This window comes from Hippocampus bargibanti, linkage group LG02 (genome assembly GCF_051943395.1).
Source record: "Hippocampus bargibanti isolate YZ-2025 linkage group LG02, ASM5194339v1, whole genome shotgun sequence".
NCBI classification, from domain to species: domain Eukaryota; kingdom Metazoa; phylum Chordata; class Actinopteri; order Syngnathiformes; family Syngnathidae; genus Hippocampus; species Hippocampus bargibanti.
This window is the reverse complement of record NC_142735.1, coordinates 14,332,682-14,348,129: the sequence shown is the minus strand read 5'-3', so window position 1 is coordinate 14,348,129 and position 15,448 is coordinate 14,332,682. Positions and strand designations below refer to the sequence as shown.

The window sequence follows — 15,448 nt, the reverse complement described above, 5'->3', positions numbered from 1 at the left end:
ACTACGAGGGAAGTCATGACAGATGCAGCCTAAAGGTGTGGGCTGTCTGCATCCAGAGAATTTGGCACAGATGAATGTACCAAACCACAGTGCTATTTTTATCATTTCCAGTCTTCGACCTTCATTTTTGTTAAATTCACTCTTGGCATTTGAGTGTGACAGACGCAGAGGACAATTGGGTAAATATGGAAGAAATTGAGTCCCAATTTTGGGATGGGACACATTTTTGTTGTGCATCCGGTTCAGAAGCGCATGGTACTTACTGTGTAATTATTCAAGAGCCAATCCAAACAAACAATGTGTTTGTTTGTTTGTCAAGAAAGTATGTACCTTGTCCAACAGTGTTCAATGGAAGACCAAAACAAATATGCAAAGAGACATCTGTGCATTTACAAGAATTAAATGCACAAACCAATTTATTGAAAATACTAAAAAGGCAGAATGAACGTTCCAGATAAGCATGATAAGCTTCAGTCAGATTCAAGAATGTCAAGCTAATTTCACAAGTATACAGAGTGACTTCATGATAATTTGGCTGGGGTGACATTCCTCTCGGAAGCGGAACATCGAGTTACCAGCGACATGAGAAGTAAGTCAACCCTCCCCAACACTCAATAAGACCACGTATTTTTTGTAAACATGTAAAATACAAAACATTTTCTATTTCCAAAAACGATTGGATATATTTGTCGATACATGTAACATCACACCAAACAAAGTCAAGCCAACTTTCCTGAAGAGCTGCATACTGAGCTCTTTTGCGGCCAAACCAGAAAACATGAATCCACTATTTAATGTGGATGAATGCAAGTGCATGCCAGTAAAACTTGGATTTGTGATCATCAGAAATCCACACATTCAAAATTACTCACGATGATTACATAGTCGCAAATGTGTTACATTTCAAGAAAGAAAGGCTAACATGATAACATTTTGAAAAATATGATGAACAAAACACAATGATAAAACTGCACTTGGGAGAGACTGGCGACGGTTATTGTAGTGAGGGAGAAGGAAGAATATGGTTCCATCAAGTGTAGTAGTCTGGGGGTGGCAATTAGAACTGCAGTCATGATAGTAGCAGAAAACGGTTGAAGACATGTCCACATGACTTTTGTGAAAGTTAACCTTTGGCTTTTCAACACAATTTTGCACGAGTCCATGCTCTATGGGTATCACCAGTGCCAGAAAAGCTCATCTAGTCTCAATGCGTGGCATCCGTTTATTTGGGAGGGTTGGTGCTGAGGACAATAGATGGGAAACTAAAGACCACAGTGTTGGGAGCAGGCTGAGGTTTTTGTACAAAAATGCATCTCTCCCCCATAAGTTTTGCCGTTTACACTCCGGTCAAACCTGTAAACACAGAAAAATCCACCAGGTAATTAAAAAGATTTTGAATCCAAATGTATTTTCCAATGTTATTGCTGTGGGTAGAAAACACAACCACAATCGGATCATGGATTTGCAATACTTGCATTGTAACTAGTTGCCATTCACTTGCATTGATGGTGTTCCTCCACGGTCGATCGCTGCTTTTTCTCTACTGCGATTCTCACGTTCTTCATCCTCCTCATCCCGTTCCTCATTGCCACTGTGGTTCTTACAGTACAGTCTGAAATAAAGGGGGACTTGTAACTCACACTGAACAATAACAATCCACCCCCACCCTACAAAGCTTTGAATTCAAAGCAGCGTTAGGATTGGACTGCGCAAGCATTTTACCAGACAAGCAATAAGACTGGCCTGAACAGTGCTCACTTGTAGATTCCGCGTGCCATGTTCTCAATGTACTTTGCTTTGTCCTGCAGACCGCAGTGATAGTGGTAGGTCTTCACACAGGCTTTGATCTCACACCCAATGGTTGCACCCAGCTGGGTGCAAAGTGTGCATTTCTTCAAATACAACAAGACAACCACACATTCTAATTAGATGATAACAGGACACTTTCAGAGTTGTTCATTCAAAAACTGGATAAAAAAAAAACAATTTCAACCATTCTTTTCCCCCGCTTAATCTCTTGGATTACAGTTTTCACATCAAAATTCCCGAATTCCGCCCGTGACGTGGTGGTCAGCTGAACTGTCCCAGATGAAAAAAGCTGAAAAGGAAGAAGAGAAGAGAGTGACTGTTCATTCACAACACTCAAGTTCATCGCAACAACCTTAATGGTACACACTCAGACAAGCTGGCACACACACATTCCTACACGCACACTTTGATGTACACACATACAGACTTTACCATGCATTTGTAGTGAGCAGCCACTTTTTTGGAGTTATCACTATGAAGCACGCCTCTCATTTCGTTTTCTTCATCACCAGCATGACAGAAGCCACAGCGCTGGCCACCATCAGCCGGACTTGCCCGAAGAGGTGACCTCTCCCGCTACAAAACACAGTGCAGCACATAGACAACGTCAAGACCACATAACAATCAACCCACCACGCAAGTGAACGTCAGACACACTGGAAATGTCTGCAAGCAGGTCATCTTACATGTGAGGAAGTCTCCTCGTCTGCAACCTGGGAGGAGGCAGAGCGGGTGTCTTCTGACTGACCACGGACCTTGCTTCTTCCCTTCTCAAATCTTCCTCGGCCCCTATTTTGTGGCGGTGAGGAGTCTGAGTCATTTGCCACACCTTCATCTAAAAGCAAACAAAATGTCAGAAAAACCGTTAGGAAATGCATCAAACATCTATTTCATGAATGTTGCTCAAGTGTGAGGAAAAGTGCGTGGAGTAGACATTACATGATTACGACAAACTTACCTTTTATGCCATCTCGAGAAGCATCTCGATGTTTGCGGCAGTAAACTCTACAATTGAAAGAAGGTAATAGTCCTTGAAAGTTTTGAAAGGTGCTTATGAATGACATTTATTATTATTATTATTATTAATAATAATAATGGTTGAATGAAATGATGATTTTTTTTTGTAAAGAGGTCCAATAGGTGTCTAATAAGGAAAAGTCACTTACAGGTAAGTTCCTTGTGACGCATCCTCTTTAACCTGGGCTTTGTCCTTTACAGCGCAGTAATAGTGGTAAGTCTTTCGGCACGTGTTCACATCGCAGCCAATTGTAGCACCGGGCCGGTGACACAATGAACACATCTGTAATGAGGCCTTCATTGTTACTTTCAAAGTACAGATCGAAATCTTTTTTCATCCCTTATCCTAACAAATTGGATAGCAATGACACGACAAGTGCCAGACGAGCCAGCTCAAGGATCCGATTAGGATGCCCGTAGAACACCTCTATAGTGAGGTGTTCCGCGCATGTCCCGCCTGCAGGAGGTCTCAGTGACTACCCAGGACATGCTGGAGAGACTATATGTCGCAGCTGGCATGGGAATGCCCAGGAAGAGCTGGGACAAGTGGCTGGGGAGAGGAAAGTCTGGGCTAAAATGGTACAGAATATTGGACACTCAATTTTAGAACACCTTATTCAAACTGATCTCTTAAAAAATAAACTCAGAAAAACAAAAACACATATAAACCTTTGAGGCGCGCTGCACTGTGATAATGTACAGGACACAAAGATCTGACATATGTTTGTGTTTTGTGATATTAGCACAATTTCCAATGAGATTTCAGAATCGTACGAGTAGGCATTCAGATATGCAGTATTCTCTGTTCTGCGTTATCTCATCATTTGCTATTGCAGTGTTACTAATAAAACCTCACCAATTTGTTTCCCCTTTTGATTTCCTTCTTGACATCTTCAACAGAAAATCCGCCAATGTTTTCATTATCCGAATGCGATGAAACCAGAGCAGAAGAGAAAAGCTATACCACAAACAAAAAAGATTAACAAGATTATTGCAGTTATGGAGTCACTATCAAAAGCAAACAATTCAACATTTCATATCTTGCTGGTGATTTTCTTAATACAAGGATTGGGGGGGCGGAAGAAGCTTTGACAACATTTGGACATTTCACCTCTTGCGGTCAATGCACACCATTTTTACCCTCTTTTTTCAAATAAATCAATCTTGGAATGCAAAATAAAGTAGGATTCCATCGACTTTGACAACAGCATAAATATAAGAAAACACCAAATCACAATGCTAGAAGCAGACACCACGGACACGAACAATAATATAAAGAAAAAGTGATAACATAATGGTCCTTTTTTCGGGTGAGTGTAGTTTTGTTTAATTTTTAAACACCATTTAACACTTTCACCTTCATGGCACCTAGACTACTTGCTTGTGGCTGCTTTGTTAATTAGCGACTTGTGAGTGGACAAAGTCCAGCGGGCATCAGAAATTCCATGTAAAATAAATACAAATATACACCGATCTACCCAACTATTCTCTCACGAACACACAAAATGACATTTTAACCGGTGACTTTCTTCTTCGGCTCTAATCCTACTGTAGGTGGTGCTATCCACGCGTGTGCACCACATAGCACAGGACAGACCTGGGTGATTGGCAACAGATTCAGAACAAAATTGATGCTAACGCTTAATTATCAATTAATCAATGCCTGTTGCCCTTTAGCCATAGGCATTGCCTCTGTGTTGTGTGTTTGCGAAATTTTGTGTTAAATCCTACCAAAAACAGTTCCATTAATCGTAATATTGTAAATTCCCCTTCATAATCTGGGTCACATTTCACATAAGGATGAACCGTATATTTACCTCCCAGTATACAGTAGCTTTGACAACATTCAAAGATGTATCTTTAAAAAAGAAAAAAGAAAAACAATGCCGGCTAAATATGAATTTAAATTGTGATTCAATAACCCTTGAAAATATTCCCTCTGTAATTATGTTGCTGAAGATTAATTTTCTTTCTCTAGTCACAAGCTGCAAGTAAAACGACCACTGTGCTCATCTTACCATGCACTTGTGGTGGGCTGCCACCTTCTGGCTATCAGACACTAGCAGCTGCCCGCAGTCTTTTTCCCTGCTGGTTCGACAGAAGGCGCATTTAGGGAGGCGAGCTGTAGCACCTTTCCTCTGTCCAGACATTATCTGGAGCGCTGAGAGCAGATGAGTTTCCAATAAAAATCAAACAACAGAGGTGAAAAAGACCAGCTGGATTAGAAGGGTTTAATCATAACTCATTCTCATCAGTTAATTTGCTCTAGTCGTAAAATGAGCCATAAATTCAAGCCACAATGAGAAAAAAAAACAAAGATAAAACTGAAGTCCAAATTGGAATGAGTAGAATAAACTAAGCATATACTCAAACAACAAAATATGAGCAATGCAACCAAAAGACATAGACTTGTAGAGTTCTGGTCCACATAGATCAGGGGTGTCCAAAGTCGGTCCTCGAGGGCCGCCGTCCTGCCTGTTTTCCAGCTCTCCCAGGAGCAACGCACCTGATTCAAATCATCAGGACCATTTTGATGCTGCTTCAGAGCTGGCTGATGAGCTGATCATTTGAATCAGGTGTGTTGCTCCTGGGAGAGCTGGAAAACAGGCATCATCATCACCTCCTGCATAACATATTTGCTACATCTGTGACATATGATGAAATATGTATAAATTAAAAGTTTATGAAGTGACCAGTTGAGAAAAAAAATGTTTGTGTATGATGGCAGTGATAGCTTATAATATTGGCGCCACAGAGGCCCGTGGATGCAACACCAGCAGTCCCCCAAAGCCCAAAGTATAATTATATAAACTTGACAAAATCAGGACCAATCATGTCAAATATACCCTTTTATATATATATATATATATATATATATATATATATATATATATATATATATATATATATATACACACACACACACACACACACACAGACACACACAGTATATTAGGACTGCCTGCGCATACACAATTCTGATGCAATACATTTTGCTGACACAAGCTACCCAGTATTTAAGTCCCATATATGTATCAAAAAAGACTAAATTTTGCATCCACTCTGTCCGTAAAAATACGATTTTAACTTACGTGGGACATTTTAGAACATAGTGTCTGTTATATTACGCTTATATTACGCTTTAAACCCTATCTTCTTAGTTTGCACAGTTCAATTACCAAAAAAATGCATTTTATTTTATTCGTAATTAAAATGTCTTATTAATGAGCTATTTTTGTAAATATTAAAAAAACATCGGTCTACGTGGGACAGCTCAATCTCTAAATGTGGGCATTTTTTAGGGATGTTGTGCTTAAAACGCTACGAAGCGAGCTCAATGGAAGTAATACACGTAAACATTTTCGGATGAGAATCACCATAAAGGTAAAAATAAAAAGTGAATCTTTTTATTTTAAACCAAACAATGTACTGCGACGCCTATAACGAGCCATTACTACCATGATAGCAGAGCCACCGTCGCCTCACTGCGGCGGCTACAGCGGCGTGCAAACACACAATGAGGCAATGTAAACTACACTTCGTCAACTCCTTTTACAAAGTCAACTGTTCGCTGAACAATCCTGATCAATTGCCATTTCGGGCATATTGCTCGGCGAACAATGTGATGAAAATGTGGCCGCAGTAAATGTAACGAGGAAACTCCCCTCGATTTCTTCCCCGAAGTTTTGAATTAAAGGGGGTGTGTATATCCTTCGCTGACAAACTAGATACAAACCGGTGATTTTTGGTGGAACTGGGAACGTTTCAACGGCTCGAAATGCTCCACAGGGCCCGAGTTTAAATAAGAAAGAAGGAAAAAGGGCCCGTGTATGAAAAGAGGACTTTTACTTTCGGTGGTAGTGTGAAGCGCAAAAGCAGCGAATATTTCCCTTTAAATGCGGGATCTAGTCATGACAGGCGCGGGTCTTGCAAACCGCTTCGAAAGCAAAGAGCGCCATACGCGATGTATCCCTGAGAAGAGATCAGCTTGGCTTTAGCGCCAACACAACGGCCTCGAACCACAGAAGGCCACGAAACACACTGGCTGCCTCGCAAGGCCACGATACAAAAGTCTTACCTGCCAAATATTATCTTACTGCGCCAAGAGGTTAAAAATGGGAAAGTATAGGAAGTGGCGACTGAATTTCTCCCCGTCCTTCACAAGTGTGTGTGCTTTCCCCACTGAACTACGGTGAAGCTAGTAACCGAGGCCTTCCATTCGCTACTTCCGGAAATGGGTTTCAGATTAAAAGCATTGGTGACGAGTTGCAATCTGGATTTGGAAAATGTGAAAATAAATATGGTTTGATATACACGAATGAAAGATACTTCACTATTTTTCAAAGCATTTTATGTGGAACCACAGTCGCTGCAGGTAACCACACTTGATCATCCATGTTGTTATGATGAAATCGACATCTCATGCAATATTAACTGAAATTGGGAGTAGGAACTATGTACTGTATTTGAGTGTACCTGTAGTGAAAAAAACTTTACTTATTTGTGTAGTACATTTTGAAAAGTGACATTCATACATTAAAAAGATCAATGGCAAATCTTGGATTTGGTTTCAGGGACCTTGGTACTAACTCGCGTCCCAACCGTATGTAATTTGTCTGTCTGTCTGTAATTTAATGTTAATTTATCTTCTTCTTTTCCTTTCGGCTTTTCCCTTCAAGGGGTCGCCACAGCCCCTCCATGAGTCGTCACCTTACCGTGGTGGAGGGGTTTGTGTGTCCCAATGATCCTAGGAGCTAGGTTGTCTGGGGCTTCATGCCCCTGGTAGGGTCACCCATGGCAAACAGGTCCTGGGTGAGGGACCAGACAAAGTACGACTCAGAAGACCCCATATGATGAAAAAGAGAAATGGATTTAGTTTTCCCTTGCCCGGACGCGGGTCACCGGGGCCTCTCTCTGGAGCCAGGCCTGGAGATGGGGCTCGTTGGCGAGCGCCTGGTGGCCGGGCCTACACCCATGGGGCCCGGTCGGGCCCAGCCCGAAGAGGAAACGTGGGTCCCCCTTCTCAAGGGCTCACCACCCATGGGAGGGCCCAGAGGGGTCGGGTGTAATGTGAGCTGGGCAGCAGCCAAAGGCGGGGACCCTGGCGGTCCGACCCTCGACTGCAGAAGCTAGCTCTGGGGACGTGGAATGTCACCTCTCTTACAGGGAAGGAGCCTGAGCTGGTGCACGAGGTTGAAAAGTTCCGACTAGACATAGTTGGGCTTGCCTCCACACACAGCCTGGGTTCCGGTACCAGCCCTCTCGAGAGGGGTTGGACTCTCTTCCACTCTGGAGTTGCCCACGGTGAGAGGCGTAGAGCAGGTGTCGGCATACTTATTGCCCCCCGACTCGCCGCCTGTACATTGGGATTCACCCCAGTAGACGAAAGGGTTGCTTCCCTCTGCCTTCAGGTGGGGGGACGGGTTCTGACTGTTGTCTGTGCATATGCACCAAACAGCAGTTCAGTGTACCCATCCTTTTTGGAGACCTTAGGGGGTGTGCTGGAGAGCGCTCCCCCTGGGGACTCCCTTGTTCTGCTGGGCGATTTCAATGCTCATGTGGGCAATGACAGTGGGACCTGGAAGGGCGTGATTGGGAGGAATGGCCCCCCCGATCAGAACAGGAGTGGTGTCTTGTTATTAGACTTCTGTGCTCAACACGGATTGTCTATAACAAACACTTTATTCAAACATAAGGGTATCCATATGTGCACGTGGCACCAGGACACCCTTGGTCGCAGTTCGATGATTGACTTTATAGTTGTATCATCGGATTTGCGGCCTCATGTTTTGGACACTCGAGTGAAGAGAGGGGCGGAGCTGTCAACTGATCACCACCTGGTGGTGAGTAGGCTCCGTTGGTGGGGGAAGATGCCAGTCCGACCTGGAAGACCCAAACGTGTTGTGAGGGTTTGTTGGGAACGTCTGGCAGAATCCCCTGTCAGAAGGAGTTTCAACTCCCACCTCCGGCAGAACTATACACATGTCCCGGGGGAGGTGGGGGACATTGAGTCCGAATGGACCATGTTCCGTACCTCCCTTGGTGAGGCGGCAAATCAGAGTTGCGGCCGTAAGGTGGTTGGTGCCTGTCGTGGAGGCAATCCCCGTACTCGCTGGTGGACACCAGTAGTAAGGGATGCCGTAAAGCTGAAGAAGGAGTCCTACCGGGCTTATATAGCCTGTGGGACTCCTGAGACAGCTGACACGTATCGATTAGCCAAGCGGAATGCAGCCTCCGTGGTCGCCGAGGCAAAAACACGGGCACGGGAAGAGTTCGGTGAGGCCATGGAAGCCAACTTCCGGACCGCTTCGAGGAAATTCTGGTCCACCATCCGGCGTCTCAGGAGGGGAAAGCAGTGCACCACTAACACTGTGTACAGTGAGGGTGGGGCGCTGCTGACTTCGACTCGAGACGTCGTGAACCGGTGGGCAGAGTACTTCGAAGACCTCCTCAACTCCACCAACACGCCTTCCTTGGAGGAAGCAGTGTCTGGGGACTCCGAGGTGGGCCCTCCGATCCTTGTGACTGAAGTCACCGAGGTGGTTAAAAAGCTCCTCGGTGGCAAGGCCCCGGGGGTGGATGAGATCCGACCGGAGTTCTTAAAGGCTCTGGACGTTGTGGGGCTGTCCTGGCTGACACGCCTCTGCAACATTGCGTGGTCATCGGGGAGAGTGCCTCTGGATTGGCAGACCGGGGTGGTGGTCCCCCTTTGTAAAAAGGGGGACCGGAGGGTGTGTTCCAACTACAGAGGGATCACACTCCTCAGCCTCCCTGGAAAGGTCTATTCAGGGGTCCTAGAGGGGCGGGTCCGTCGGAAAGTCGAGCCTCAGATTGAGGAGGAACAGTGTGGTTTTCGTCCCAGCCGCGGAACAGTGGACCAGCTCTACACCCTTAGCAGGGTCCTCGAGGGCGCATGGGAATTCGCCCAACCACTCTACATGTGTTTTGTGGACTTGGAGAAAGCGTTTGACCGTGTCCCTCGTGGAGTTCTGTGGAGGGTACTTCGGGAGTATGGGGTACAGGAGCGGCTGATATGGGCCGTTCGGTCCCTATATGACCGATGTCAGAGTCTGGTTCGCATTGCCGGCAGTAAGTCGGAATCGTTTCCAGTGAGGGTTGGGCTCCGCCAAGGCTGCCCTTTGTCACCGATTCTGTTCATAACCTTTATGGACAGAATTTCTAGGCGCAGCCGAAGCGTTGAAGGTTTCCGTTTTGGTAGCCTCAGTATAGCATCTCTGCTTTTTGCAGATGATGTTGCACTGTTGAGGCCTTCAAGTGGAGCTCTCCAACTCTCGCTGGAGCGTTTCGCAGCCGAATGTGAAGCGGCTGGGATGAGAATCAGCACCTCCAAATCTGAGACAATGGTTCTCAGTCGGAAAAGGGTGGAGTGCCCTCTTCGGGTCGGGGAGGAGATTTTGCCTCAAGTGGAGGAGTTTAAGTATCTGGGTGTCTTGTTCACGAGTGAGGGTGAAAGGGATCGACAGGCGGATCGGTGCGGCGTCTGCCGTGATGCGGACTTTGTACCGATCTGTCGTGGTGAAGAAGGAGCTGAGCCAAAAAGCAAAGCTCTCAATCTACCGGTCGATCTACGTCCCAACCCTCATCTATGGTCACGAGCTATGGGTTTTGTCCGAAAGAACGAGATCCCGAATGCAAGCGGCCGAAATGAGCTTTCTCCGTCGGGTGTCCGGGCTCTCCCTTAGAGATAAGGTGAGAAGCTCGGTCATCCGGGAGGGGCTCAAAGTCGAGCCGCTTCTCCTCCACATCGAGAGGAGCCAGATGAGGTGGCTTGGGCATCTGATTAGGATGCCCCTGGGACGTCTCCCTCGTGAGGTGTTCCGGGCATGCCCCACTGGCAGGAGACCCCGGGGACGACCCAGAACACGCTGGAGAGACTATGTCTCCCAGCTGGCATGGGAACGCCTCGGGACCGCCAGGACAAGCTGGAAGAAGTGGCTGGGGAGAGGGAAGTCTGGGCTTCCCTACTGAAGCTGCTGCCCCCGCGACCCGACCCCGGATAAGCGGCAGAAGATGGATGGATGGATGGATGGTCGCCACAGCGAATCAGTAACCTCCATCTTCAGAGGTATGATACACATGTTTGTTTTCGCCCAGCTTTTACGTCGGATGCCCTTCCTGACATAACCCTCTGTATTTATCCGGGCTTGGGACCGGCACAAGAAGACTTTGTGACCTTTGTGGCTACAGAACAAGCAACTCGCTCAGTAAAAGGCTCCCAAACACAAAATGGTCATCAGCACAGCAACAATCAAAAAAGCAAAACTATACTCACCATTTGATGACAATGCTCTGATGTTAATTTATGATTTGTGAATTTTTCAAAGGATGATGAAAGGTGCATTCACAACTAGAATGTGTTTTTCGTTCCGGTGGTATAAAACGTTTTGGTTTAGTTTGACTTTAAATTTCTTATTTAGGGCCCTGCACAATTAACGGACAACCGGCACCTCCGGGCAAGTCGCGTCCATAATTTGTAAAATCATTTGAAATGACTTCTACTGAGCGCATTTTACAAAGACTCCCCAGAATATAGCAGTCGAGCACCAGCAAAGGCGAACGAGGAAGCTAACCAGAGTTCGCGATTTGGCGCTTGGATAGGGGAACTTTGATGCATGTTTACTCATTTAGTGACACTGCATGCTAACTGTGAGCTCACCTGGTGAAAGAGAGCAATTGCCATATTAGTGGAGCAAACCGATCGGACAAACATCCACTTTCCACCGTGTCATTTTTTTACAGTGGAGCGTTGTCAAGAGAGGAGCTCTCTCTCGTCTCAACATCATGATGTTCGTGTGGCGGTCTCCTTTGTGTGTGTGCGTAAAACCCACCCCTCTGTCTTCTACCACGGATTTTAACCAATCACGGGCGGCTTCACGGCTCTGATAAGCGGCTTTATATACTGGACGAAACGCAGCTTATGCGCCATCTTGTACATTTTCTGGGCACTACATCGGAGTCCAGATCTTCACCGGTTTCATCGCTTGTAGACAGCTCGAATTGATACGGAAGGACTTCTTTAATCGATTGCAAACATTTATGCTTTCCTCTTCAGAACTATTTGAATCATATTCATAACTGGATGAGTCACAAGAAAGCATCTTCTCTGAATTTGAACTCTCTGAAGCCATTGTTTTGATTCTGGAGCAAGGCAGTTTGTGAAGGAGTATCCTGACGTGACGTCACGAACAAGGGGGCGGGACTTTCTGAATCTCGCCAGTTTCTAGCTCATTTGTGGCAGTTTTGGAACACTTTAAGTCATTTTTATTGGTGTTTTGCATTTGACTAAAAATATCAGCCTGTGTGTTTTGTGTATTTTAGATGCTATAAAACGTTTTTCTGATGTCAGTTAAGGAAACAAAAAATGGTGTCGGTTGTCCTTTAAAGGACACACAGGCTGATATTTTTAGTCACTGCCTTGCTCCAGAATCAAAACAATGGCTTCAGAGAGTTCAAATTTGGAGAAGAATCTTTCTTGTTACTCATCCAGATATGAATATGATTCAAATAGTTCTGAAGAGGAAAGCATAAATGTTTGCAATCGATTAAAGAAGTCCTTCGATATCGATTCGAGCCGTCTGGACTCCAATGTAGCGCCCAGAAAATGCACAAGATGGTGCACAAGCTCCGTTGGAAATTGGCTGATTTGTCCGCTGGGAATTTGTGTAAACTTACACCTTTGTGTAAAACTACAACGTGCTACCGCAATTGGCTGCGACACACAACGATTCACCATCGCGTTATTTATGTAGTTTTCCGTCTAATTTCGCGATCAACACGGTGTTTTCAGATGAAAAAAAAAGTACACAAAATGTATTGTGTGTCGCTTTTTTGGTCACAGGCCTTCGTGATGTTACTTAGGGGATCGTCATCAACTCGAAAACAAGACTTCTTGATTATTCAGCGCGAGTTTAAAACGTAAAATATAGCTATACGCGGTGGGATCTTTGTAAAATGCGCTCAGTAGAAATCATTTGAAGCGATTTTACAAATTATGGACGCAACTTGTCCGGCCGGAGGTATCGGTTGTCCTTTAAAGGTGCTATAGGGAGCATATTTGGGAGCAATTTATTTACCCCTAAAAAATAACTAAAGCTCTAAATTCAACGTTTTCGCCATGGGCTTGTTTGTAATAACCTCACATCCCTGCACCATAGTTCAACAAAATACAAACGCAAACTTTGTGACGATGATTCTGTGCTGGTAGTGAAGTCTAGATCATATAATGCATGAACTTTATGAGAAAAGGCTCCAAGCACTCTCCCTACCAATACATGATTAATTCATATATAGCATTTATAACAACTAAGGTAGTTGTACCCATTCCTAAATGACCAAATGTTATCAACAAATTGATATTCAAAGTTTGTCGACATATGGTCTTGTTTATTGATATGTATCACACTCGATTTTCGATTTTAAAACCAGCTATTAATCAATTTGTTGTGCTGTGTATGTTATATGTGGGAGAGATTCAACATTTACATGGTTTCCTAAAATTCATAACGGCCCTCCAAGGCCTACAACGCGGCGTGACAAAAATGAGTTTGACAACCCTCGGGCATCAAGCCTGAGACAATTTACCACCAAACATAATTTAGACATAAAAACCCTATTGGCACAATAAGGTGATGGTTCATGGTGGGGACACCGGGTATTGTTTTGTCACGTTTGCTGCACAACATTTTATTACAACTGAAGTGAAATCATAGTAGTTTTCGTCAAAAGAATTCTGGGCAATTTACTTCAATAGAGGAGTTGTAGGTGTGAGCAAATCATAAGTGTGGGAAATAGTTGCAAAAGAGGTGGGACCGTGGAGTATTTTTGAGAATTGGCACATGCTCCATTGTCGATTTGTCGAGTTTGGACGTTGAGATTACTTGTGACGTCACATACGTCGTGGGACGGCAAAATAACAACAGTACTGTATAGTCTTTGCGCCTGTTGAAACGCCTGTAAAGCTTATGTCTTGCAGCCATTTACATGAGTGAATTTCTTCTAAAATTGTCATATCTTGATGTACGGTCGGATATACCAGTAGACAAGGGGTTAAAACAAAGTTTTTGCTTTGCACAAACAGAAGACGGAATACGGTATACAAAAAATATAAATAAATCAATAAATAAAACAAATCGTCAGGTAGCATCACAAGCAAGTTTGACCTTTGCCGTTACAAAGCATCTTGTCGTCCCGGCCTTATCCTAGCATTTCGTCCCAGTCCCCACCGGGGACAACAAACTGCTATGCGTCCAGAGTTGAAAAAGCTTTAAAATCAAATCCATTGTAAGGGAATAAGACATGGAACACATACTAAATGTCGTGTGCTGTGATATCCGGCAAATTCTACAATTTGATTAAAACAGTGAACACGGCAGTTAAAGTGATGATGTCATGGATATACTGTATATATATATGAAAAAAATAACATATACAGTCGGTAAATCGTGAAAACGCTTTTTTTTTCAGTCCACTTCGATTTGGCAGTCATGAAACTTCACTGCTCGTCATGTGTCACCCACGTGATCACGTGATGCAGCACAGCGGGTCAATCCTTCCCCCGTGCGGCCAACACGGCATAGCACAGCACAGTACAGTATTCGATAAGATGTGACGAAAGAGTTTGATGGTTCTCTTTATTTGTAAGTAGGTTCGTTGTCAGATCTCCCAGGCAGGTGACGCGCAGAGCTTGATCGTGGCGTGGAGTTGAGCAAGTCGTGCCGTGATGTCCGTCCGACGCCCGGCGTGAGCCGGGCGTGAGTCTGAGCTGATTCTGCCCCGTGGTTCGCCCGATCTCTCTGTCCCGCGACAGCTCCTTTTATACAATTTGCAAGCGTGTGCTATGCGTCAGGGTGATACGCACATCAAGGAGATCAAGGAATTGAAAGACATGAAAGTGTTGAAAAGCGCACTTCAAAATCATACACGCGTGTGTCGCAACATGACTAAAAGATTTGTTTTAATTCGAATTACAGTAAAGTCTCGTTATATCGATATTCAAGGGCGTCCGAAAAATATCGATATAACCGGGACTATCGATATATCCGACCCTGTTTGCATGTAATTTTCTCCGTGCGTGCATAGAAATAGTATCGATATAACCGGGATTATCGATATATCCGATATCGATATAACGAGACTTTACTGTATTTTAGGACTGTGTCCAATCCTTTCAAAAAGCCTTTTTGTTTCAAGGCATTTATTTTTATCGGGAAGGAAAACACATTAATTGACCCAAATAATAATGAATATGACATTGTATTCTACTTTATGACACCACACCAACCACTGTTGCTACAACTTTACAGGACTACCAATCGAAATATGGATAATGTTGATACCAAGTGTGAATATCGGATGAATACTTTGAGGCGGCCTAGTAGTCGGGTGGTTAGCATGTCGACTTCACAGTGCAAAGGTCGTGCAGTTCAATCCCGCTAAGGCCTCCCTCCTTGCATGTTCTCACCGGACGTGTGTGGGTTTTCTTTTGGTCCTGCAGTTTCCTCGCACATTCCAAAAACATGCGTCGCATGCTGATTCAACACTTAATGTTTTACATAGGCGTGAGTGTGAACACGAATAGTTGTACGTTTCCGTGTGCCCTGCG

At 44.5% G+C, this 15,448-nt stretch overlaps 1 protein-coding gene across 2 annotated transcripts; it reads right to left on the bottom strand.

The window, feature by feature from the left end:
- Window positions 1–368: 368 nt before the first annotated feature.
- phf6 (PHD finger protein 6) lies at window positions 369–7,033 on the bottom strand. Of its 2 annotated transcripts, none has more exons than XM_088989535.1 (11): window positions 6,905–7,033; window positions 4,845–4,987; window positions 3,683–3,784; window positions 2,976–3,109; window positions 2,768–2,814; window positions 2,496–2,644; window positions 2,242–2,385; window positions 1,994–2,098; window positions 1,759–1,892; window positions 1,476–1,612; window positions 369–1,353 (listed from the first exon to the last, which is right to left on the bottom strand). In XM_088989535.1, the coding sequence occupies exons 2-10, from the start codon at window positions 4,974–4,976 to the stop codon at window positions 1,483–1,485; spliced, it is 1,077 nt and encodes a 358-aa protein (XP_088845661.1). In that variant the 5' UTR covers window positions 4,977–4,987; window positions 6,905–7,033; the 3' UTR covers window positions 369–1,353; window positions 1,476–1,482. The 2 variants fall into 2 exon arrangements, with proteins under 2 accessions (XP_088845661.1, XP_088845660.1); XM_088989534.1 differs by having other exon boundaries at window positions 1,502–1,612.
- Window positions 7,034–15,448: the final 8,415 nt, after the last annotated feature.

Bases quoted from the DNA above. Each gene is read 5' to 3' on its own strand.
- phf6 (XM_088989534.1), bottom strand. From the start codon at position 4,976: ATGTCTGGACAGAGGAAAGGTGCTACAGCTCGCCTCCCTAAATGCGCC. The intron at 2,099-2,241 runs GTAAAGTCTGTA...CTTCCTTTTCAG, and splicing joins CTGCTCACTACAAATGCATG to CTTTTTTCATCTGGGACAGT. The intron at 1,354-1,501 runs GCAAGTGAATGG...CTGTGTTTACAG, and splicing joins CGTGGAGGAACACCATCAAT to GTTTGACCGGAGTGTAAACG.